Source organism: Falco punctatus (assembly GCF_963210335.1).
Source record: "Falco punctatus genome assembly, chromosome: 6".
In the NCBI taxonomy this organism is placed as follows: domain Eukaryota; kingdom Metazoa; phylum Chordata; class Aves; order Falconiformes; family Falconidae; genus Falco; species Falco punctatus.
Window position 1 is genome coordinate 77,665,654 of NC_137585.1, and position 22,423 is coordinate 77,688,076.

The following is a 22,423-nucleotide window of genomic DNA, read 5'->3' on the forward strand; positions in this document are numbered from 1 at the left end:
GTGAGCACAGCGACTCCTGTGAGTACTTTTAGGAAGATCTCCTTGTCAGTCTGATGAGCACTTCCCAAGGACCCCCAGAACCTGCCACTGGATGTAGGAGAAAAGCAGCCCTTCTTTCTCAGCCACCGCCAAGGTGGTGCTCTTGGAACACTCAAGCCTACAAGCCGCTTGTCCTATCGAGGTGTGTTTGCTGTCACAAAGGCGCCTCTTTCTAGTGCTGCCTGTCTTTCCCTGTTCCTACATATAACCTACATATTTGCTGGTTGCACAGAAAACTTCTGTCAGCGAGGCATCCCTCTCAAGAATGTTTTCTGTGCACTGAGATGTCATGGGCTTGCTGGGCCATTGTCACCTGGGGACGACTAGGAGGATGTTCTAGCAGAACTCCAAGGTCTCCATGAAGTTTCCCATCACAATGGCTATTTTACTAACCTGATCAGCTTCCCTCCCTCCCTCTTCAGGTTGCCAGCAAGGCTTCTGCATGATGTGCATCATGGAAGTGCACGTTAATGATGCCTTGTCCACCTCAGCCTGTGCCATCCAGCCCAGGGCCGTCATCAATGCCCTCTCATGTAAGTTGTCTCAGGTGCTTTGACGTGCTTTCCTCTGTTGGTAGAGGACTGAAGTACTACCTTCCTCTTGATTAGGAATAGGAGGGCATTTCACGCTCGGCGTGCAGGAAGACGCCCACGGCCTCTTACGCTGTACTGTCACTGCCATGCAGAGAGCTTGTCTGGCTGGAAGCAGCGCGTAAGCACAAGCAAATGACCTTTCAATGCACAGTGTACCCCATCAAGGAAAGCCTATGCCCAGGGCTTTCAGGCACAGGAAAACTCTTGGAGGAGATAACTCTCTGCCTTACCATTTCTTTCCAGCTGGGACATCTCTTCTCAATATACTACCATCGTCCATCAAATATTTGGGGGCTTCCTGAGGTCCAGAGGTATGATTCCACAACTGTTGCTCTCCTTACACTTGTCTGTGCCCTGCTGTCTGCCTGTGAGAGACACCTGAGCGTGGGGCTGGCTCTAGTAGGGATGAAGGGCATAAACAGGCACGGTCAATCGACTTCCCCTGTTGCTGAGCATTTCCGTTTGCCTTCCAGTCATGTGCTGCAGCTGCAAAGCAGTTTCTGATTCCTACAAGGCCTTCCTGGATATGCCTTTGGACATCAAAGTAAGAGGGTTTCTCACTGTGCTTCAAGACATCCCAAACTCCTTGTGGCTTCCCAGAATGCATGCAGCTGGCTTTGAAAAGTGCACTGTGTACACAGGAGAGCTGGGGGGGGGGGGGTGGAAGGTGGTATGGGTGATGTCCTCCTGCAGAGGCCATGGCAGTGGACTCCCTGTAGGTGCTGGCTTTAAGCTGGACAAGCACACATTATCCTCTCTGCACTTCTGAGGGACTCTCAGCCGCCTTCTCTTTGCTCTCCCTCAACACCCACCTGGCTCCTAGGCTGATGGCTCGTGTTGTTTTCATTCCTGATGACCCTGCACACCATCAGTAGCTGAACTGAGCGGTGGCACGGCGAGGTAGCTCTTGATAGTGCCGGCCAGTTAATCTCTGGGAAGGGAGGGAAGTGTTCAGCATCATACCCTCTTTCCACCTCCCTCTGGCCAAGGTTTGCAGGGTCACGGTGGGTCTCCTCAGCGGCAGCTACCTGGGTCTCATGGGCAACTCCTCCTGAGTGTTTGGGCAAGAGCATTTCCCCCAGCTCAGAGCACTCCTTTCTCACCTCTCCAGGCAGCCTCATCTGTCGCCGCATCTCTGGAGGACTTTGTCAAACCCGAGAGGTTGGCTGGTGAAAACAGCTTTCGATGTAGCAGGTAAGAGGATGACTAACACCAGATTAAGACTTGTGCCTGTGTGGAGATGCTGCGTGTCATCGAGCCTCAGGAGGTTCGATGCACAATCAGGAGGCACAGCTTCTCTTTCTTCCGGGCTAATGATTCTGAAGAGTCTTGAAATGGTGTGAGGACGTGTGAGACGGGAAAGGTTGTCTGGCCACCTTGGGGCAAGCTAGGGTGCTTGTCTCTCTGCTTGCTTTCAAGGTGTGGCAAGAAGGTTACCGCCCTCAAGAGGTTTACAATTGATCGCATGCCCAGGGCTCACATGCTGTGCCTGAAACGCTTTGATTTCTCCAGCAAGAAGATCGGCAAGGTGTGTACGCAATTGAGAGCCACTTTCTTTCTCATCCCGGAGCAGATTTCCCAAAGCAGGATGCTCTGTCACAAGCTGTTCAGGTGGAGCTTTTGGTGTTCCCTTCTGGGGAGAGGAGAGCTCCCGTGGCAAGGCAAGCATATACTCTGCTGCAGCAGAGCTGCTCTGCCCAAGAACAGTTTCGTGCCACCCAAGGCATTACCTGCTGCTTCAGGGACAAGCGAGTGTTGATGAGCTCCAGAGATGTGTTTCTACATGGCTGGGCCCCGGTCTTGGCAGGCTCTTTTACGTCATATGCCAGGATCCCTCCTTAGCCCTCTTGGTCTCTCTGCAGTTTGTGCAGTATCCCCAATACTTGGATCTCCGGCCATACATGTCTCAGGGAGCTGCAGAACCACCCCTCTACACCTTATACGCTGTCCTGGTGCACAGCGGTGGCAGCTCTCAGGCAGGACACTATTTCTGCTACACAAAGGTAAAGAGCCACTTCCTTCATCACGGCGACTATGTGGGCTGGGGAAGGAAAACTTTGGTGGCACTCTTTCTGGCAGCCAAGGTTCTGGGGGAGAAGGTCTCCTTACCAGCTGCATTGGATCTGCGTTGGTGGACTCTTGCTTCTGTAGTTTTATGCCTGTGTTGTTCAGGAGAAACCATGCAGCTCATCTCCACATGTCCTTGCCTTTCTTTGACAGGCCAGCAATGGACTCTGGTACCAGATGGATGAAACGTCTGTGGGTTGCTGTGACCGCAACACAGCTCTTGGGCAGCCAGCCTCCTTACTGTTTTATGTCAGGTAACAGCCAGGACTAACAGGTGTTCAGAACACGTTTCCTTTTCCGGGTTTTGCTATTTCTCTTCTGATCCTCCTGAGTTGTTCCGTCCCAGGAGGCCATTACTACCCACACCACTCAGGGCTGTCGAACGTGACCTACCTGCTGCCAGTCCTTCCCTTCCCTTGCTGGGCTTTAGGCTGCTTCCCCCATGTAAACTGCTACTTGTCTGCTCTCTGTAGCTGGCTGATAGAGAGCAGAGTACCTAAAGGGGCCTACAGGGAAGATGGGGGGGAGGACTCCTGGTCAGGGGGCGTAGTGATAGGGAGAGGGCCAGTAGTTTTCAACTTAAGGAATGTAAATTTAAATTTGATGTTAGGAAGAATTACTTTATGGCAAGGGTGGGGTGACAGTGGAAGAGGTTGCCCAGAGAAGCTGTGGATGCCCCCTCCCTGGCAGTGTTCCAGGCCAGCTTAGACAGGGCTTTGAGCAAGCCGGTCCAGTGGAAGGTGTCCCTGCCCGTGGCAAGAGACATGACCTAAATGATCACCAAGGTCCCTTCCAATGCAAACTGTTCTGTGATTTTACGATTCCATGAAATGGAGGCCATAGCAGGTATGAAGAGGAGGTCTTGCTGTGACAGGGGCAGAGCTGGTGGGAAGACCCCAAGTGAAATCCCCATTTGTAGTCTTGATATGTCTTCTCTCTGTCATACAAACGGCTCCAAGTCAATGAGTGATACCCAGTGGAGGTTGCAAGAGCAGCCCTAAGTGGACATCACTCTTTTTTCTTATTTTCCCCAGATGCTCTGATGGGAAAACTGGTCAACAGGCGTCAGTGTCACCAGCACCATCATATGCCGGCTCTTTCCTCGGTCAGCAGCAGGGCGGCAGGCAGCAGGCAGACCCTGTGGGACCACGGGATCAGCTTGATTGGACTAAGGTAACTCTGGGGAGGTGGGTCAGGGCAACAGATGGACAGCGGATTTCTTTTTGGGGTCTTGGCATTGCTCTCCTTGCCCTCACACACCGCAGCTTTCTTCAGAGCCGCCACGCTGCTCCCTCTCAAAGCATCGCCCCTAGATCCAACCTACTTGTGTGCCTTTGGCCCCTCTTCCTTTGCAGCCCTCCAGGAGGGTCTCTGGGAGGTCTTTAGCTGTCACCTCAGAGAGCTCTGGGGGTTTCCCACTGCTCCGTCCCTTCCAGGAGGAAAGGACAGGACCTTTTCACAGCTCTCTTGGCAGGATATGACGATGGGCATGGAGGACTCTGCAGAGGACAGAAGCTCCTGGCCACACAGGCTCAGCACCACCTCCCATGTGGACATGCATCATCACTCCTGTGGCTGTAGGAGGCTGGAGTCCTGCACAAGAGCTGCATGCCCACACTGCCGTCCACCATTTGACCATGTGCTGCACACTGTGCGAGAAGACAGCCACCGAGAAGAGCACAGATTCAGCCCTTCTTCCCACTGCCAGAGGAATGGTGCCAGGGAGAGGACCTGGAGCAGATCTCCACAGCGCAGAAATGATCTCTGCAGCTGCTTCGTGGGAACCACAGACTGCAAGTGCTCCACAGGGAGGAGGAGGAGAAGACCTCGTCCTCCAAGATGTCACCACACTCCCAGGGATAACACAGCTCCAGGGCCCTCCAAATGCAGCTCCCAGTATACTCCTGCACCCAGGGCTGCTCCCAGGGAGCAACCCCTGCCAATGCAGAGAGCTCGGAGCAGATCCCTGTGGCACCGCTATGATCTCCATAGGCAGTTCACAGGGTACCACCCCTCAGCAGCGGGGATGAGAACTGGTCCGCCAACACAGGACCGTGCTCCCCGTGACAACAGAACGCAATGGCCTTCCCACAGTAGCTCCCACTTGGCTCCCGCACCCAGGGCTCTTCTGGAGCAAGCCCTGCTCAGGCAGAGAGAGTGGACCAGATCCCTGCGGGCATGGCTAACATCTACGCAACTGGTTAAAAACACACACAGTTAAAACAAAACACACTCCTCAAGCCTATGCCAAGGACAAGCTGCCACCAATGAGATTCACCTTCCACAAGGCATCACCATGCAGGAAATCTTCCAGACCAAAAGGAAATTATAAAATAAAGACATATCAAGAGGTGGCTAAAGGCTTGATTGGACAGAGTAGTGAAAGACAGGCAAGCTTTAAACTGCCTGAATCTCCAAGAAGCAAGTGGAGTGTTGGAAAGTGTCTGAATGATCAAAGAGTAAGGGGAAGGGAAATCTAGAAGGCAAGTGCAAGAGCTTCTGTGCAGATGGGCTGCTAGAAAGGTGACTTCAGATGTGGCATCCTTGGGCATGAATCTATCTGCGTGCTTTGGTGGTCCATTCTAAGTGGGGCTAGTAAGGAGAAGGATGACACCAGGATCTGGAAAAGCCCAGGGCTGGGACTGCCAAGTGGGTAATAAATATCTCTGAGCCTGTGCAGACCCAAAGCTCCACTGCAGGGCAGCCAGTGGGTCTCTAAGGAAGGGCTCCGTCAATCCAAGGAGCCAGTGAGCCACTCGGGTCCCCAGCCATCGGCAGCTCCAAGCCACCTCCATGGGCTTGGAGACTCCCGGGGCGATCACCTAGAGGCAGAACTGTAAGCCATTGCTTGGCCATTACAGCCTGCCTCTTCAGGGGAAGCACTTCTTGTTTCCCCCAGCCCTTCTTCCTCCTGATGGCATCCTGCCCCACCATGTGGAAGGGCTCTTCTTAAGAGACGTCTCTTTTGGGTTGGAATGCTCGAATTCAGAGCCTGCCTTCCTTGCAGGAAAACATGCCAAAACTAGAAAGCTTCAGGCCACTTTGGAGGCTACCTTCTGGCTGCTGAGGGAAGCAGATTGGTTTGTTAGCTTCACCTTTGTGATGTGCTGTGATGTGCCTGGCCCCACCATCCCAGCACCAGGACCACCCCAGCCACCCTCCTGAGGCTCTGAGAAGGCAGGTGATAGTTCCTTTACTGTGCCAAGTAGCTGACACAGGCTTTATTCATGCCCTCTTTCTTGGAAATGCTTTTGGATGGGCTTCGAAGAGGTTTAGTAAAACATTTCCCATCAAAAACTTTTTTGACAGAAAATGTCTTTTGGGCACAATGCAAACTCCTGCGGAGAAGAAAAATTCACACCAAACCTGCTCAGCTGATGTTGGACACCTTTATTAGAAACCAGGAGTTGTTTTCCTCCTCCCAACATTTTTGCATACTGCTGATGCAAAAGGTGCTGTGTTTTCAAGGTGGATGAAAGTTTGTGGCGGAACTAATGGAAAAGTTTTCATGCACTTAGTACTCCTGGGCCTGGAATCACTTGAATCTGACAGCAGCAGCACCCAGGCAGAGCTGGGAGCAGCCCCAAGGGACATCTCTTGGCTTTACGGCAGTTTGCTGAAGAGGGTCCCCCGTGGAGAGTCAGCCAAGTCACGACAATCCCACCAATACAGCTACATGCCGTGCTCACTTTATTAAACAAACAGGTCATATTTGTAACTTAAACCGACCGCTCACCTGACTTTACATACAGGTGATTGGATAAAAGTCTCTGGCCACGTGGGCGCCCGTGTTGCTGATTGGTGAGCATGCTGATGGTGCCTGATCAGAGTGTGCCGATGAGAGTGTGTTGATACCGCGGTTCCCAGGACTGGCTCTGCACCTGGCTTCTTGCTTGTGCATAGCTTGTTTTCTTTCTCCCACTGCTTGTTCCCAGAACAATTTAAAGTTGCTCTGCAGCTTCAACTAACAGGCCTGGGTTGTCCAACCCGGACAATGGTAACTTATGTCCTCGGTCCTTTAAAAATCCCTCTACAGTTTGCTGCCCCAGCACGTGTCCCCTGCCCCCTGCAGAGATCAGGCAGGAGGCTGGAGGGAAGACTCTCACCGATGGCTTTTGCCTCCAGACTAGAGCACGCTGTCCCAGGCTCAGGAACTGCCACCTCCTGGCTCCCCTACCCCATGCTGGGGCAATAAGACAATGCTCTTCCTTCTATAGAACAACACCCAATGCTTAAGCCGAGGATGAAATGCCGATTTCCTCCTCATGCAGGTCTCTCCCATGGCTGCAGGCTGCCACAGGGCTCTAGGATTGATGTTCACAGGTGACTCAAATGCCAGCACGTGTGTGGCTTTTCACAGGCAACACTGCAGGGAGATTTCTGGAAGAGTGTATCAAACCATATGTATTCACCTTGCCTTTGCGTTTATTACCCCGAGAAGCTGTCATGGTCACTGGTTTTGTACAGCAGCAGAGATGCTGACGTAGCCACACAATCCAAGGTGCAGGGGCTTGACAGGAGTAAACCCAAACATCTCGGTGCTCACCAGAAAATCAAAGGAGCTGGCAGCAAAATCTTCCTTTGAGAGGGCTACATGAAATTGCATGGCAGAAACTGAGAAGCAGCAAGCTTTAGACCAAGGAAGCAGCTCTCTTTGCCCGAGGGCTGTAGCAAACTGCCGTGTTTCCTCCCCAGAAGCTTCCTCTGGTCTCCACACAGCTCGGCACCGAGCCCGCAACATGGCAGCTGGGGCTTGCCTGGCCCTGGCAAAGCCCTGGCGCTGCGCAGTACCAGTGCTGCCCTGGGCTCTCATGCCTACCCACCTCCGTGGTCTGCCTTTCCAACAGCAACATCAAAGCAACAATCTTGCTGGAAACCTTGAAAGCAAATCCTTGCCACTGCCTCTCACTCAGCAGGTGCTGCAGAGACCCAGTGCAGGATGAGCGTGCCGAGGCTGTGGGTGCCTCTGGCGTGCTCCCCATCAGGCAACAATGTCCAGCTGAGGCGAGTAACCACCACACACGTCTTTCCTGGAGTCCCCGTGCAAACCAGCATGGGCTGCTGCCGCCTCCCTCATACGCACACATGCTCTGTAAGGACTTCAAGATTCTGCTAAATGAAGCCAACAAAAGCTGATTCTGGCTACTGGCAGCAGCAGCCCCCTTATGGCTTTAGCAGCCGCAGGGGCATTGACCCTGCTTAAAGAGGAAATGAGGTGACTCTAAGGAGAGCAAACCCTGCTGTCCTCAGCACCACAGAGACAGAGGGCTGGACTGAGCGGTGCTGGCAGGAGAGGCCATTGCTGCCTGTGGTGTCTCTGCAGCCCCAGGGAGCCTGTGGTGCCGGTGAAGCTGACCTCCAGGAAGGACAAGGTGCTTTTGAAACTGTCCTTGCCTATGGACATCCTGTGATGCAGCAACACTGTCAAAATCTTTGCTCCGTTCCCTGATAGTGTCATCAAAGGGATGACAAAAGGATGTGGAGGAGCACTGCCCAGGTCTGCTGGCTGGGGCGGGGCGGGGGGGTGGGGGTGGGGGGCAGGACTTGCTTCCCTGCAGCTGCTGGAACAAAAGCACCGACCATGGCTGAGGTTCCCTTGGGCTCTGTTTGACTTTGCTGCTCTGAATGGGGATGGTGTTCCTGTAATGCTCGTGCTGTGCCTGCTGGCGGCACGCGGGTGTGCTGGAGAGCCCTGGCATCTGAGGAAGCACCACAGGCTGCAGTTAACCTTGACATTGAGCAGCTGCCCTGGATAAGGTTAGGCATTGCAGGGGTGTCGGTGGGAAGCCTGCCACAAGGCTCAGTGGAGAACCAGCCAATAGAGCTGGTGGGGAAGAGAGACTTGGCTCTCCCCATGGCGATGACTCCGTATACTCAGAGGAATAGCTCCATAGGCTGCCCTGAACAGTAGAAGCAGGATCAAGCTTCATGGCCCTCAAAGCGGGCATCTGCTGTCACTTCAGGTGGCACAAGGAACGTCCCATCAGCCTCCAGAATGAGGGCTCCAACATTGTCATGTCCCTCTGAATTGCTCCATCATGGCTTACAATGATGTGCAAATATCTCGGAGCACCTCTGGCACCTCAGATGACACCTGTGGTTTGCAGGGATACAGGAGAGTCCTCCCTTGGACTGTCTGGGTGCCCGGTCTCACAGTGGGACAAGATTATTGGACCTAACTCCGTCACTGATCAGAAAAAAGACATTGCTGGAAAGAAGTGTCCCTTCCCATCTGAGAGCAGTAACATCAGTGATGACTTCAGGCTGTTCCCCAGCAAGTTCCCCTGCAGCCCCAGGGACCCCTGGAGGGAGCCCAGAGGGGCAGAGCAAGGGCTGCCTTGGGCTGCTCCCCGCTGCTGAGCTGGGCCGGGCTCCTGCCATGGAGGGAGCTCATGGCAAATGGGCAGCGCTGCAGAGAGACAGCTCTGCCCACCAGCAGCTCCTCTGCAAAGCGCAGCAGGGCTGAGGCACTGCCTGCAGGCACCCAGGGCAGACAAGGGAAGGGAGTGAGGTGTTACAGTCAGTCTGTGGTGGGAGGATAGGTGCAAGCTGACCAGGGCAGGAATCATCACAGCCTTTGACAGGGTAAGTCTCTGCAGGCAGGGCAATGCAGAGGAGGTCCTGGAAGTGTCTCCTAGACCTGGCACATGTCACAGCTGAGAGGACCTGTCAGGATGGCTCTCCTGCATTTTCTGGTGTGGAGCATGGAGCAGAAGACATGCTCCAGGGGAGGGCTTGCCTGCTGCACCATCGGAAGGACAGAGCATGGTGGATCCCTCCTCCTGGGGATGGCTGCAGGGCTGTGAAGGTGGGTGTGCAGCCGGGTGTTCCCACCGCTGTCTCTCCCAGCAGGGTCCCTGCAGCCCAGGGGGCTGTGTGCTGGGAAGGGACTCTGCCACCTGCCAGGGTCAGCTCTCAGCCTGCCAGGGGGCTCCCCACAGAGACGCGGGGGTATGGAGCGACCCCCGGTAGGGCAGTGCCCTTCTGTTGTTGAGGGTGTGCTGCGCTGGCCAGGGCTGCTCACAGGTCTAGGTGACCCTGAGAACGTGTCTGGAGACTTTCCATCACTGCAAAGTGAACAGTAATTTCAAACTGCAGAATGAAACGTCCTGTTAAAAGCATCCTGGAAAAGAGATATTCAAAATATCAGAATGGATTTCTAATAGACAATGGGCGATGCTCCGTCACATTGATCACTGTGGTGAGGGATGTGCAAGTGGGGAAATCCTCACCTACTGTTTGTTTAAAACAGGTGAGCAAATGAACTAAGCAGGAATCATCTGCCATGATGCAATCATCACCTTTGTGTCTGGAGCTAGAAACCCCTGCAGAGGGGAAACTGGCTCCCCAAAAACATTGAGAGTCCTCCTTTAGCTACACTCCTTTTGTTTCAGCACACAAAACTGTGCACAGCTGAAAATCCTTACTCTGAACAGGCTGGCAGGCTGTAGGCAGAGAAATGAATGCGAATTTCAGCTCTGCTCTTTCCATTTTCTGGCCAGGAAAACGATTAAAAGGGATTATTTATGAATACAAGCCAACTCTGACAAATTATTTCAAGTCATGCCTGATCGCCTGGCTCGGAGGTCTCGCTAGCTTCCCCTGGCCATGAGGATGCCAAGGAATGGGCATCCCACTCCCCTTCAAATGAACACAAAGGTTCTGCAAATCAAACGTCACTGATTCAGTGCAATTTAATTACTGTCAGCGTCAAGGAGAACAACTGGGGGTGGAGGGCAGGTTTTGGGGGTGTTGGGAATGGAGGCTTGGCAGGCTGTAATTTGCCTTCAGATGGGAACATCTAGTGACTATGGTGACATGTTGCAAAGATGGAGCATCACATCATGGGGATGGATGTATCCTCCCACCCTCTTGGATGGCCCCAGCCCTTGGGCTGCCCCCAACATGCAGCCCCCTCGCCCACTTGGAAAGCAGCTTTGTCATTGCTGATACTGCTCCCCCCTGCCATGTCACCTTCACTTGCTGCTGCAAAGAGCATCCTTCATCCTGCTGCCCAAAAAGGACAGGGCGGGGGAGTCTTTGATCCCACCAGCTGCTCTGCTGAGGGGCCATCTCTTGTCCCTCACTGCTGTAGCTATTGTCCCAAATGGCCTCTGCTCGGGGAAAACTGAGCTGAAAAGAACAAGCACAGCTTTTTATTTTTTTCTTCTTCTTTTTTTTTTTTTTTCTTTTATTTATGCTGCGAGGCAGTCAGCCTCATCCAGGCCAGGAAGCTGTCAACATTTTAAAACAACGATCCTCTAACACCTTCCCTTTCACACACCCAGCCACCTACCTCCTGATTTTCTGGTGTCCCACACAGAACTGGCCAGGGATTTGGGGAGAGTGGTGGAGATGGAGCCCAGGTAGAGGAGGGAGAGGGTGAGGAGGAGGAAGTACATGGGGGTGTGGAGGTGGTGGTTGCATTCTGCAGCACTGATAATGAGGCCATTGTCCAGAAGAGCAGCCCATGAAGAGCCAGGAGTGCAGGAGCTGCAGCTCCCGTGCATCTACAATTTCCAGGAACTGGGTGATGGAGCTGCCGTCAGACATCTGCTGCCTCTGGGCATGGGGACCTCTCCCAGGAGAAAAAGTGACAAGTTATGGGGGACTTCTCCCAGCAAAACCAAAGCTGTTTCCCATCAACCATCCCCCCCATCAGACAAAGAAACCCTTTTCTTTTTCTAGGAGACCTTCCTTGAGCTCTTAAAATGCAGAAAACTTAGAAATGGCTGTACTAGCTCAGACCAACTCCAGCAAGCCCCAGGTTCAGCCTCCAACAGAGCCAACACAAGACACTTAAACAAAAGCAGCAGAGCAAGACAAGCACCCTGCGATACTTTCCCAGCTTCCCTTCCTGAGCTGACCGGGATGTCCTTGAATTTAATATCCCCCAAAGGATTTATTTCACACGGTCTTGGGTTCTAGTTTTTCCTCAAGCCTGTGCAGACTTGCAGCATCCTCGCAGCACCATCACCCTCGGCAGCCACTCTTGGGACCTTGGAGATGACTGAAAAAGGGTCCAGACCTGGGGTTGTTGTAGCCAAAAATCTCAATAGCTTGGGCAGAAAAGGCTGGCTTAGATCCGAATTGGTTGAACGCAGCTCACAACGTGTTGGCCCCTGTTTGCCGCCAGCGTGCAGGAGACAAGCACAAAATCGTGATTTCTGAAAGTATCTGAGTATGTTCTGGCACAGTCGTGTCCCAGCTGGGAAGCTCGGTTGGGAGTTTGGGGGTTGTTTTTTCTTGTGCACGTAAATTTTGGTTTCGTTGAAGCTAGTGGGATTTTCTGCAGAGATTTCAGCCTGCCTTTCCCAGTGACAACAACTGGCTTGGAGCTGAAAGTTGGATGGAGCAGTTTCTTGGGCATGAATGCAGACAGGACTGAAATATTTTATAAATCCATCTTGGTTTGGTGGAAAACAAATGTCAGGAAAAGCAAGTAAATGCCTCCAAGAGGTATTAGACCAGCCCTGCCATGGGGTAGCCTTGCAGCTCAGAACCAGACTCAGAAAGTCCATGTGGGTTTGAGGGAGAATAAAAATGGCATTTTTCTGTTCTTTTTTTTTCTTTATTTCCACCAGGATAGAGACAGAACTTCAAATCAGGCCCTTCTTGATCATAATCCAGATGTTTCCTGGGATATTCCCAGATCAGAGATCATTTTCCACCCTTCAAAGCGTGGCCAAACCCTTCAAATGAGGGAATTGTGGCAAAACCTCTGTTGTCATAATTCACAATCTGTTATAATGCAGTAGCATTAATCCTTAGGAAACTGAAAAGTCATAAAACTTACTTGAGCCCCAGTATTTATAAACAAGGTAATAGGAGCGGTACCTTTCTTGGAGGTCAAAAGGAGGATTTCAGCACCAGAAGCTAAGCATTGAGCTTTACAAATGAGGATTTGAGACCTAAAAGAGGGGGTTTGACCCTACAAATAAGGGTTTGGACGCTCAAAACGATGGGCTGGAATCCTAAAAATGACACTTTAGACCCTGGAAGGGAGGGGAATCTCTAGGTTCTGATCTGAGCAGGCTTTGGTGCCCAAGAACTCCACAAAATGCCCTTCTTTTCCTATCCCAAGTGACCACTGTCGAGGCGGGGCCTGGAATCATGGACCTCATCAACTGTGGACATTTGGTGGATGTTTTACAGGGGCGGTCCATGGGCTAAGGGAAGAAAAGGAACAGAGGAGGAGGAGGAGGAGGAGGAAAATGAGAAACGGGATGCAGAAGAGGAGGAAGATTAAGAAGAGAACTTGGAAGAGGAGGAGGGGGAGGAAAATGGAGCAGAAGGAAAAGAGTAGGAAGATCAAAGCAGGGCAAGTAAGAAGTAGAGGAGGAGAAAAATAATTAAAAGGGGACAACCCCCCCAGGAATAACAGGAAGAAAAGGGCAGCTAGCAGGAAAAAAAAGGAGGAGGAGGAAGAAACGCCCCCAAACTCCATTGTCAGCCCATCTGCCATCTGATCTCTGGTCCCAAGTGCTTGCTGGAGCCTGACTGTAAGGAGGGGAGCTCAGCCTCAACAGAGGTCACTCTAATCCGCCCTTTGTCCCTTTACTCTGCGCCTATGAAATTTCGCTGCCAGTGTTTGGCCCGCTTTTGGTGCTTGTCCTTTTGCTCTCAGTCGGCTACTCATGTGGTTAAAACTGCTTCAGCAGCAGCAATGTCACAGCAGGCAAAAGGTTTGTGTCAGAGCAGACAGCAGGTGACTGCTGACCATTTCACATTGGATGGTGAAGTCAGCAGCGGCGGCATCATTGTGATGTCACACCGGGTCTGTGACACAGGCCACGCAGGGGTACAAAAGGGGGCGTAGGGTGGTTGTTCCCACACTCTGGAGGAGCATCTCTGGGGTGAACACAGGGAAGAGCTTCCTACACAGCTGTTGCCACAAAGCAGTGACCCGCTAGCATAAGGCAAAACAAGATGGACTTCTGGGATGGGATGAAGCCCATCTTCACGATGCCCAGCATCACCCTCAGAGGTACAAGCACCCACAGCCACTACAGGAGTGTTGTCAGGACTGAGAGTTGTGGCGTTGTGGGGGTGGGACGCAGGCAGAGCCAGCAGACACAGAGTGTGACCTGGTTTTCCTTTGCTTTCCAGAGCAAACAGCCATCTGGGACGCAGTGGCCAGCTACATCCAACAACAGCTCTTGCTACACAAGGTAGAGTGACACCCGCATCTTCCTCATCCCCCTAGAGAAGCTGGGGGGATCCCGTGGCCATGAAGCTTGGGCTGCAGTTGCTCCTTCCCTCCTCAAAAAGCAGGGAACTCCCCACCAAATCCCCACTGAGAGACAAAACAGGGCTCGGGCAAGGGTGGTGTCACCTCTGCTAGGTAGTCTTCTACTGCAAGGCTGATCCGTTGTTGGAGAACCCTGGATGCCCTTGAGTGGCTTCTGCCCCCAAGTCCTGCTTTTTCCAAGGAGGAAAAGGAAGGAGAGGACTCGGCATCTCCTCCCCAAAGCTCTCCCCACTGTCCCAGCTGATGCCTCCAAAGAGCGGGAGGTGGCAGGGTCCGAGGTACCATCCCTGGGTGGAGCCATCCCCCAGCTCTTCCCTCTTCACCCTTCATGCCCTTCTTCTCTGCTCCAGGGGGTACGAATTCCCACCCTCGGCTCCTTTGACGTGGTCCCCGCACAGAAGCAGGTTGGGACAGAGATCGTCACTATCCAGAAGCCTGTCTTTCGCCTGTCCAGGATCCTCAGAGACATCCACAACCTCATGGACAACGAGGATGACCTGTCTGGTAGGACAACAACTGCATGGTGTGGGTGAAGATGGGAGTTATCACATCCCTTTGCGAAAAGCAAACTGGCCCCTCTGCGAAGCTGGTCCACAAACAGGACACGCGCAGTAAGAATCCCTCGGGGAGGGCTGCAGGGTGAGCGCCTTCATCCCTCTCGTGTGGTTTTTCCAGACAATAAGGTGTTGGCGCCTGTGAAATATGCCAAGGTGGCCACGGATGCCCACGTGTCCCGGTGCAAAGTGGAGGGATGCATCCTAGGCACCATGTCCCTCCTGTCTCACTGCCTGGCGAAGGGGAAGATCATTGCACTTGTCCTGAGAGATGTTGGGGTGCTCCTCATTGAAGACAGGATGGTGCAAATGAGATTCTACTATGATTTCCTGGAAGAGATATCCGGGAAGACAAACCTCAGAATGGCTGCATTCATAGTGAGTGTTTTGGATTCCCTGTGGCTCCAGCGGCTCATGCCGCCCTGAACTCCTCCGTGATCGAGTGTCATGGTCACGTTGAGGATGTCCTGGCATCTCCGTGTTCCTCCATTGCAGTTTCCCCAGCTGCTGGACATGGTGGTGTCCCGGATGGTACCTGTTTCTTCCCTGACTCGCACCAGCCGTGTCATCATCTTTCCTGAGTGAGTCCTTTCCCCAAGTGACCACGGGGGTCCTGCTGTGGCTCTGCCCTCTTGTCATTCCTGCAAACGATGGGATGGAGGAAGGATTTGAGGACACCAGGACACCTTTCCTGGGCGACCCCATTTCCTGGGATGCTCCCTGGGGATGGGGAATGGATGATTTGTGGGGGGAAAAAACCACCTTTTACAATGGTGCCAAGCTCTGGCTGGGAGCAGAGCAAAAAGGGCTGGTGGTGCCTTTGGTCATGCCACTGTCACCTCTTTGTCACCAGGTTTGAACTGGAGTTTGTGCCCAAATCTCAGTCCAGGCACCCTCTCAAGGTCTTGAGGCGTGCCCTTGGTGAGGACATGTGGAAGAAAGAAGAGGATTTGCCACCCATCAGGCAACACACAAAAGGTAAGGCAGTTCCCGGCTCTTTTCCGTCGCAGGGGCAAGCGGCTTCCGATAGGAAAATCCACAGCAATGATGGTCAAATGCTTGCACCAAAGCTTCGTGCCACATTGGCACGGCCTCTTCTCCCAAGCTTGGCTTTGGGAGTGGGCCAGGATGCTCGGATTCTTGGAAATGACTTAACATTCCCTCTCCAAAAGAGGCTTGCCTACATCACCCACCTCCCCTTTTTCCAAACCCCAGCTTTACCAGTGCCTTCGCCGAGGAGCCCAGTGAGCGCTGGTTGCTGGGGAAAAGGAACTTGGCGCACGCTCAAGGCGTCAAGTTCTACCACCTGGGACTTTGTAGACCCTTCATGGCGGGCCACCGATCCAATGGGCACCCTGCTTCGACTCCGCACATGCACTCATGCAGATATTTTCCCTTTTTGCTCAACCCTAGGATCCCCCAAACAGAATCTCAGGCAAGATCTTGACAGATCAATTTATTACAGCCGGCATAACCCATACCGCTTCAAGGAAGACTTGCGTTTCTTAGAAACTAGGGGAGGAATATTGCACGTAGTTTTGACTTGCTCGGGATTTATCAGAGCCTGTCCTTCTCTCGGTGTAAACCTCCTTCCAAGCCAGCCATAACTTGGCGGGAGATGCACGGTGTCTGCTAGTACAGCATGTAAGCAGACAGCTCCTAGGACACATCTTTAGTTTTACTGGCCAGCACTGAGTAATCCATGTCCCGAATGAGAGCAGATTTCCCTGCTAATTCTACACCTTTTATTTCCAAGAACCCTTGAAAAAATAGTAGGGGAATAAGCAAATCCCCAGAGCGATGGAGCACAGGTTAATCATCACCCTTTCCACATGAAAGCAGACAGGGGTTCACCCGCTTTCCTCAAGCTTTATGCTGATAAAAGCAGCTGTCTCGAGGCCTCCTTTTGTCCAAGTAGGGAAAAATCTTGGTGTAAATCCAAAGATTTTAGCTTTCACAGCTTGCAGCCAAGGCTTCCCAGCTGCTAACGCCAAGTTATGCTAAGTGATTCATATCATTTTTGCTGGTATTGGGGAGGCAGTGGATAGAGCAGAACGGCTGCCTTGGATGTTCTGGGATGAGATGTGAGCACCGCTCCATGTCCCTGGGACTGGGAGCATCACGGTGATGCTCTTCTTGACGAGGTTTCTCCTTCCCATTTGCAGCGGGACTTCCTGAAGTGCCTTTGCCTGCTGATTCCAGCTCGGTGACTAACAAACAGGAGGAACTCCACAATAAGGCGGCGATGAATAAGAGGACGAAGCGCCAGGCTGGGTGAGTCTGGGGGCTCAGGACTGAGCATCTGCATCGGGTTATTTGCCGACCCGGTGAGAGCCCCAAACCCTCACTGGGTTCATCACTGCCTGACAGCAGCACAGGGCAGTGCGATGGGGCTAGGGGAGCCCCCATTTCAAAGGGGGGGGGTCCTCCTCCCCTTCATGAGAGCACAGGTGTGGCCTGGGGACATGGGGACAGCTGTGTGTCAGCTGAGGGTGCCGGCTTGGGGAGGGCATCTCCCCTCCTGAGCTGCCGGAGGCTGCGCCAAGAGGCACATGGCTTGCAGGGCAGGATGTAGCCCCGAAGCCATCATGGCCTCGGGCAAAGTCCTTGTGTTATGTCCTTCCAGGCAGCTGCCAGGGATCCCAGGGGCCGTGTCTGGAAAAAAGTTGCTGGTGAGCGGCCAGTCCAAAGGCAAACCTGCAGCCAAAGGCCAAGCAGCAAAGCCGAACGAAACACAAGCAGCAAGACTGCAGAGGCGCAAGCAAAGACAAGGAGAAAAAATATACCCTGTGGGAAGCAAATTCAACACTGAAACAAATCCATCAATGAGCCCGGAAGCCTGGATGCCCAAGGAGCTCACCTACGAGATCATGACTCCGCTGCCAACAAGAGACGAGGCAGCACAATTACTACAATCAAGACCTGAAAGGTTCTGGTCGGTGCTGAAAGACCCACAGTATAAAGTCTTAGCGGGATACAACTTCACAATTCCCCACGTGATGCCCTATATGTAATAAGGGTCTGGGCTGACACAACACCACGCGTTTGAAGACCAGACTGGTGGTCTCCAGGATGGAGCGATCAGGGTTTGGAGGTGCTCAGAGCACCCACCGAGGTGGCAGAAAGGTCTACATGCGGACAAAGAGCTTCCAGAACCTTGCGGTACTGTTCGAGAAGAGCCTCTCTTCTTTTGCAGAAATCTCTCCGTCTTCAGGATGCAGGGAGCTGTGAAAAGAGACAAACAAAACGGCAAAGCTGTGAAATAGCACTGAGTTTTTTCATTGTTCGCAACAACCGTTCACCTCTGTGATAAGAAAGGAGCAACAGACCTCAGTGCCCTTGGGGTGACCTTGAAAGCTGGAAAGCCCCTGGCTCACGGACAAGGGGGTGACGGTGCCCTGAAAAGGGCTGAGGAAAACGGTCACCTTTTTTTTTTTTTTTTTACGCATGGTCAAAGCTGCTTTTGAGCCCTTTGACCTTCGTGTCCCCAGTGAGCCCCTCACTTCCCCACCGCCACCCAGAGTCAGTTGAATTTGGGGTGCTGCGGTTAAAATTGATTACATTGATTACTGCTTCTGAAAAAGCCTTTGTTTTTAATCAGGGCTCGTGTCACTTGGGAGCTCAGGGAGCTCAAGGACAACTAATGAGTAGGTGGGGTTTGTCCTGAGCCCCCCCAAACAAGCAAGATGTGGGCAGGAACATCCAGACAATACAGTGTGCAGCTGTGTCATGGCGGTAACTCTGTCACGCCTGGCCAATGTCCTGGCATGTGTGAACTTTGCAGATCATGACACAGCGCACACCTGCACTTGGCATAAAATTAAATGTTTACATACAGCAGGTGTGTAAACTATTTTTGTTTTTCACCGACTATAAAGGTGGGCATGCTGCGAGATGGGGCAGAACCCTCACATATGGGTAGACGCGCTGCACAGGAATTTTTTCACCATTCCTGAGAGACTCCTGGCACCAGCTGCAACGGGGCTCCCAGCCAAAGGCGGGGGTGGGGGGGGGGGCTGGACAATGTTTAGGCCGGAATCAGTGAAGGATCCTATCCTTAGTCTCCTTAACGCTTTGCAGGACTGATTCGATGCTTTGCTGCTCTTGCTCTTTGATCACATCGTGCATAATAAATAGTACTGTTTCCTTCTATCACATTGCCTGATATTTCCCCTTTTTATATTGTAATATAATAGGAATATAATAAAATAACCTGCATTTATTCTTACATTGGATTTGGAATTCATTTTGGCTGAGTATTCAGTCAGTCGGAAAAAGGGCAAGTTGTGGGCCCAGGGGTTCTGCCTGCGCAGGGGTACGGGTCTCCTCGCATCTGTGTTGTGGAGGGAGGACGGTGAGTGCTGCAGTGAGCAGAGCCGAGGCTGTGCCCTCGTTGGGCCAGATGAGCCAAGAGCTTCGGGAACTGGCCCAGCACCCTCCTGCTCCCCAAGCCCATCACCCTGATCCTCCTGCAAGAGCTTGAGGCGGCCCCAGCATGGTACGGCTCGGGGGGGTGATGACAGACCTCCCCCGTAGACAGCATCAAGGATCTCCTGTTTCTCGCTGGAGCGATACAGCACAGGGATAAAGATGGAGTCAGAGCGCAATCGGCCGGGTCACCATGGCAGCAAATGCAGGAATTTCCCAGTACTGGGCTGTTCTTCACACCGGGACATGCAGGCACGAGGGGGGCAGCAGGCAGGGAGCTGGGCACGTGACTCGCTGACCGTAAAAACGAGGGGACGGACCGTGAGAGAGTCTTTTGCCTCGACAATCAAAGATTTGAACCCTAAAAACAAAGCTTTGGGCCCTAGAAGAGGGGTTACACCCGTAACAACGGGGGTTTGAGCACCCAAGCGGCTTTGTGCCCTACAGGTGAGGGTTTCAAGGCTAAAAATGAAACTCTGGGCCCTAAAAGAGGCTTTGGTAACAAAAAGAGAGGGGGTTTGGCCCAGCATGTGAGCCTTTGGCCCACATTAAAATAAAGAGTGCACAAAGTCAGCATGCGTGCTGGGCACGGCTTATCCCCCGTGCATCCAGGGCTGGAAATAAAGACCGCCTGCTTTCGAACACTCAAAACCCGAGTATTAAAGAGATTTATCTCTGATTTTTTGGTATCAAACAGGTTATTTCTCCCCCTGGGCATGCCGCGTCACCTCCAGCAGCCATGGCGGCCCTTGTGCTCAGGTGGTTGTGGCGGGAGAGGCGTCCCTGCAGCGCTCCTGTCATTTTGTCACTTGTATTTATCGCTGCGGTTCATTTCGGGCCCTTTGCTGCTGGTTTGGAGCAGCTTTCCTTCAGGAAATTTCCCTCAGCCTTCCTGAGGACTGAGGGGCGCGGCTGGGTGCTTGGCGGACTTCCGGCCCATCGAGGGTGCGCTCCGGAGGACTGAGGGGAGCTTCCGGTGCGCTGCAGGACTTCCGGCGCATAGAGCGGCACGCCCGCTGTCGCGGGGGGCGCCGGTGTCGCTCGTGGCCGCTGCGGCAGCCGGCCTCGGCCTCGGCCTCGCTCCGTGCCCGAGAGGCCGCTGCGGGTGACAAGATCCCCCGGGAACCTTCCCCCCCCCCTCTCCGGGCGGGGCCGGGCCGGGCCGGGCCGGGTGGCGGGGCCGTGGCAGGCGGCGGCGGGGAGGCCCTGGGGCTGTTACTGGCGGTCGGGAGCGGGGGGAGGAGGAGGAGGGGGAGGATGAGGAGGAGGCGGCGGCGACGCTCTGAGCGGGACCGAGGCCAAAGGTAGGTGGGTGCGCCCCCTCCTCTTCTCTTAATGCCCTTCTTTCTTTTTCTTCTTCCTTTTGCGCTTTCTTTCTTCGTTTCGATTTTTTTGTGTGTGTCTTTAGCTTCTCTTTTTCTTTATTCTTTTGCTTTTTTTTTTATTTTTCGCCTCAGTTCCCTCCTGGCCTTCCTCTCTTCCCTATGTAGATGTGTGGGTGCACATAGGTACCGGTTTATATCTGCGTTTCCCTGATGAGTGCGGTGGCGTGTCCTCGGAAAAGGAAGGACGGGAGGGAGGGAGGCCGGCGCCCAGGGAAGGCCGATCCTCACTCATCGTCATTATTTCGCTGTTTATTCGTGTCTCGTCTGGGCTGCAGCCTACGGTCAAACACTGTGGCTGGTAAACGTGCCGGGGACGTGAATGACCCCCAATAAGCATCTAAACGTTGATAAAAATTCGATTAAACTGCAGCGTATGCTGATGTAATTTGCATCGGCTTGACTTTCGCTCCCCTCAGAAGTAATTCGTGCTTGGTTGGGGGGTTATTTCCATCCCCCCAAAACACGTGCATTTAAATTGGGCTGGTCACGACGTTCTCTTTGCTTTCTAATTTTATTTTCGATCTAAATCTTAATATTAACTCTGGTTGAGAACCGTTGCCACCATTTTCTTAATATTTGACTGTGTCCGTTATTGAATTACTCAGTTTTATTTCTTTTTATTTAAAAATCTAAAGCTTCGATTAATATCTGGGTTACAAGCAGGAGCTGCGGTTAACTTAGAGCTGCGTTAGAATTGTCGTTATTAAGCACACCGACTTCACTTCCCAAATCTTTATTTTCATTTTAAAATCTAAAACTTTCTTATTTTTGTTGGGAAATTATTTACTTCAGGAGCAAATAATCACCTTGTACTTTCCTTGGGAGTCATTAACACCCGCAGTTATATATAACACAGCGGCTATATTTCGAATCAGACTCTCCGCTAGTTTTCTGTCTTGAAAAAAGGATTGCTAACTTTTTGGAATTTATCTAGAATTCCAGATGCTAATTAAGGACTAATTACTGTCGTCACCGTCCCTGTCCCCCCCCCAGTTTGTTGAGTCGTGGCAACAATGAAATTTTGTTGTGACTCATCCCTAAATTTCCTTTGTTGGTTCGTACCCTTGGTGTTGTAATCGTCGCTTTACCACTGAGTGGGATTAACTAACGCCTGTGATTTGTTTTTTTTTTAATACTAACTAGAGTTGTTTCTCTATCGATGTTAATCCTGATTAGCCCTTTATTATTTATGTTTTGCCACTGGTGATTTTATAACCTAAAATAATGTAAAATAATATAAATTGTGAGGAGTCGCTGCCTGTAAAGTTTTGTGTGGTGCCTTGAGTCTGGCTACTGCTTACCCCTAAAGACTCTTCTGTTGTTTAAGTGTATATCCTAGGTGTTTTAAAGTGAATAACAAAGAGTAAAAATTTAAATTTACAGTATGTATCTCTATTATATAGATAAATAAAGAGCAGGGACGTCGGAATTCCCAGGAAAAATGCAGTGTGCCCAGAGGTCGGAGAAGCACCGCAGCGCGTCTCGTTCTCTACAGGATTTCGCACTTTGACCACGCCAGCCTGTGTTTTTTATTTTCTGGGAATCCAAATTCCCCGAGGAAGGAAGGAAGGAAGGAAGGATTGTGGGTGCAGCAGGTAAGACGGCAGCACCAAACAGACGTGGAGCCAGCTACCAGAGACACCGACGCGCTCCTTCGCTGCAGTGTCGCACCCACAACCTCTCCAGGTCCGTAATTAAACTTAATTTGGCTGCGTGGAACACAAACCTGTTTTTTAAAGAGATAAATAATTTAGGATTCTACAAAATGACGAGGGAAGGTGGTTTGTTAAATGTGGTACCACCAAAAATTTTCTGTCTGAAAAAGAAAATGCGCTGCTGTTGCTGGTTGCATCCATCAGGACCGTGCGTGCCACGGGGTAGGTTCAATCCCATAAAAGTCCTTCTCTGCTTTATTCCCAGCCGCGGGGCGAGTTATTCCCTGGAAATCACCCCTGGCAGATCCCAGAAACCAGGAGGTTTCTCCCTGCAGCCCCCATAACAGATAATCAATGTGTCCCAAAGGGTGGAAAGTGCGAGGGGGGGGTGAAAAAATTACTAAAAAAATAAAAAAGACGCGTGGCAGCCGCATCAAGCGCTGTGACTCAC

The 22,423-nt window shown here is 52.2% G+C and overlaps 1 protein-coding gene across 8 annotated transcripts; it reads left to right on the forward strand.

Moving 5' to 3' along the window:
- Positions 1-27: 27 nt before the first annotated feature.
- Positions 28-22,405, forward strand: LOC308065668 (coiled-coil domain-containing protein 81-like). Of its 8 annotated transcripts, XM_080391843.1 has the most exons (10): positions 13,702-13,870; positions 14,044-14,228; positions 14,301-14,454; positions 14,626-14,882; positions 15,000-15,085; positions 15,358-15,482; positions 16,670-16,778; positions 17,131-20,236; positions 21,721-22,003; positions 22,238-22,405. In XM_080391843.1, exons 2-8 carry the CDS (start codon positions 14,088-14,090, stop codon positions 17,516-17,518), a joined length of 1,260 nt encoding a protein of 419 aa, XP_080247969.1. In that variant the 5' UTR covers positions 13,702-13,870; positions 14,044-14,087; the 3' UTR covers positions 17,519-20,236; positions 21,721-22,003; positions 22,238-22,405. The 8 variants fall into 8 exon arrangements, with proteins under 8 accessions (XP_080247973.1, XP_080247974.1, XP_080247972.1 ...); XM_080391846.1 differs by lacking the exon at positions 14,044-14,228 and adding an exon at positions 8,258-9,507 and having other exon boundaries at positions 13,809-13,870; positions 21,721-22,405; XM_080391845.1 differs by lacking the exon at positions 14,044-14,228 and adding an exon at positions 12,967-13,686 and having other exon boundaries at positions 13,809-13,870; positions 21,721-22,405.
- Positions 22,406-22,423: the final 18 nt, after the last annotated feature.

Coding starts and splice junctions, on each gene's coding strand:
- LOC308065668 (XM_080391841.1), top strand. CDS start 14,088: ATGCCCTTGAGTGGCTTCTGCCCCCAAGTCCTGCTTTTTCCAAGGAGG. Junction 14,455..14,625: donor CAACGAGGATGACCTGTCTG/GTAGGACAACAA, acceptor TGGTTTTTCCAG/ACAATAAGGTGTTGGCGCCT. Junction 16,779..17,130: donor AGGACGAAGCGCCAGGCTGG/GTGAGTCTGGGG, acceptor ATGTCCTTCCAG/GCAGCTGCCAGGGATCCCAG.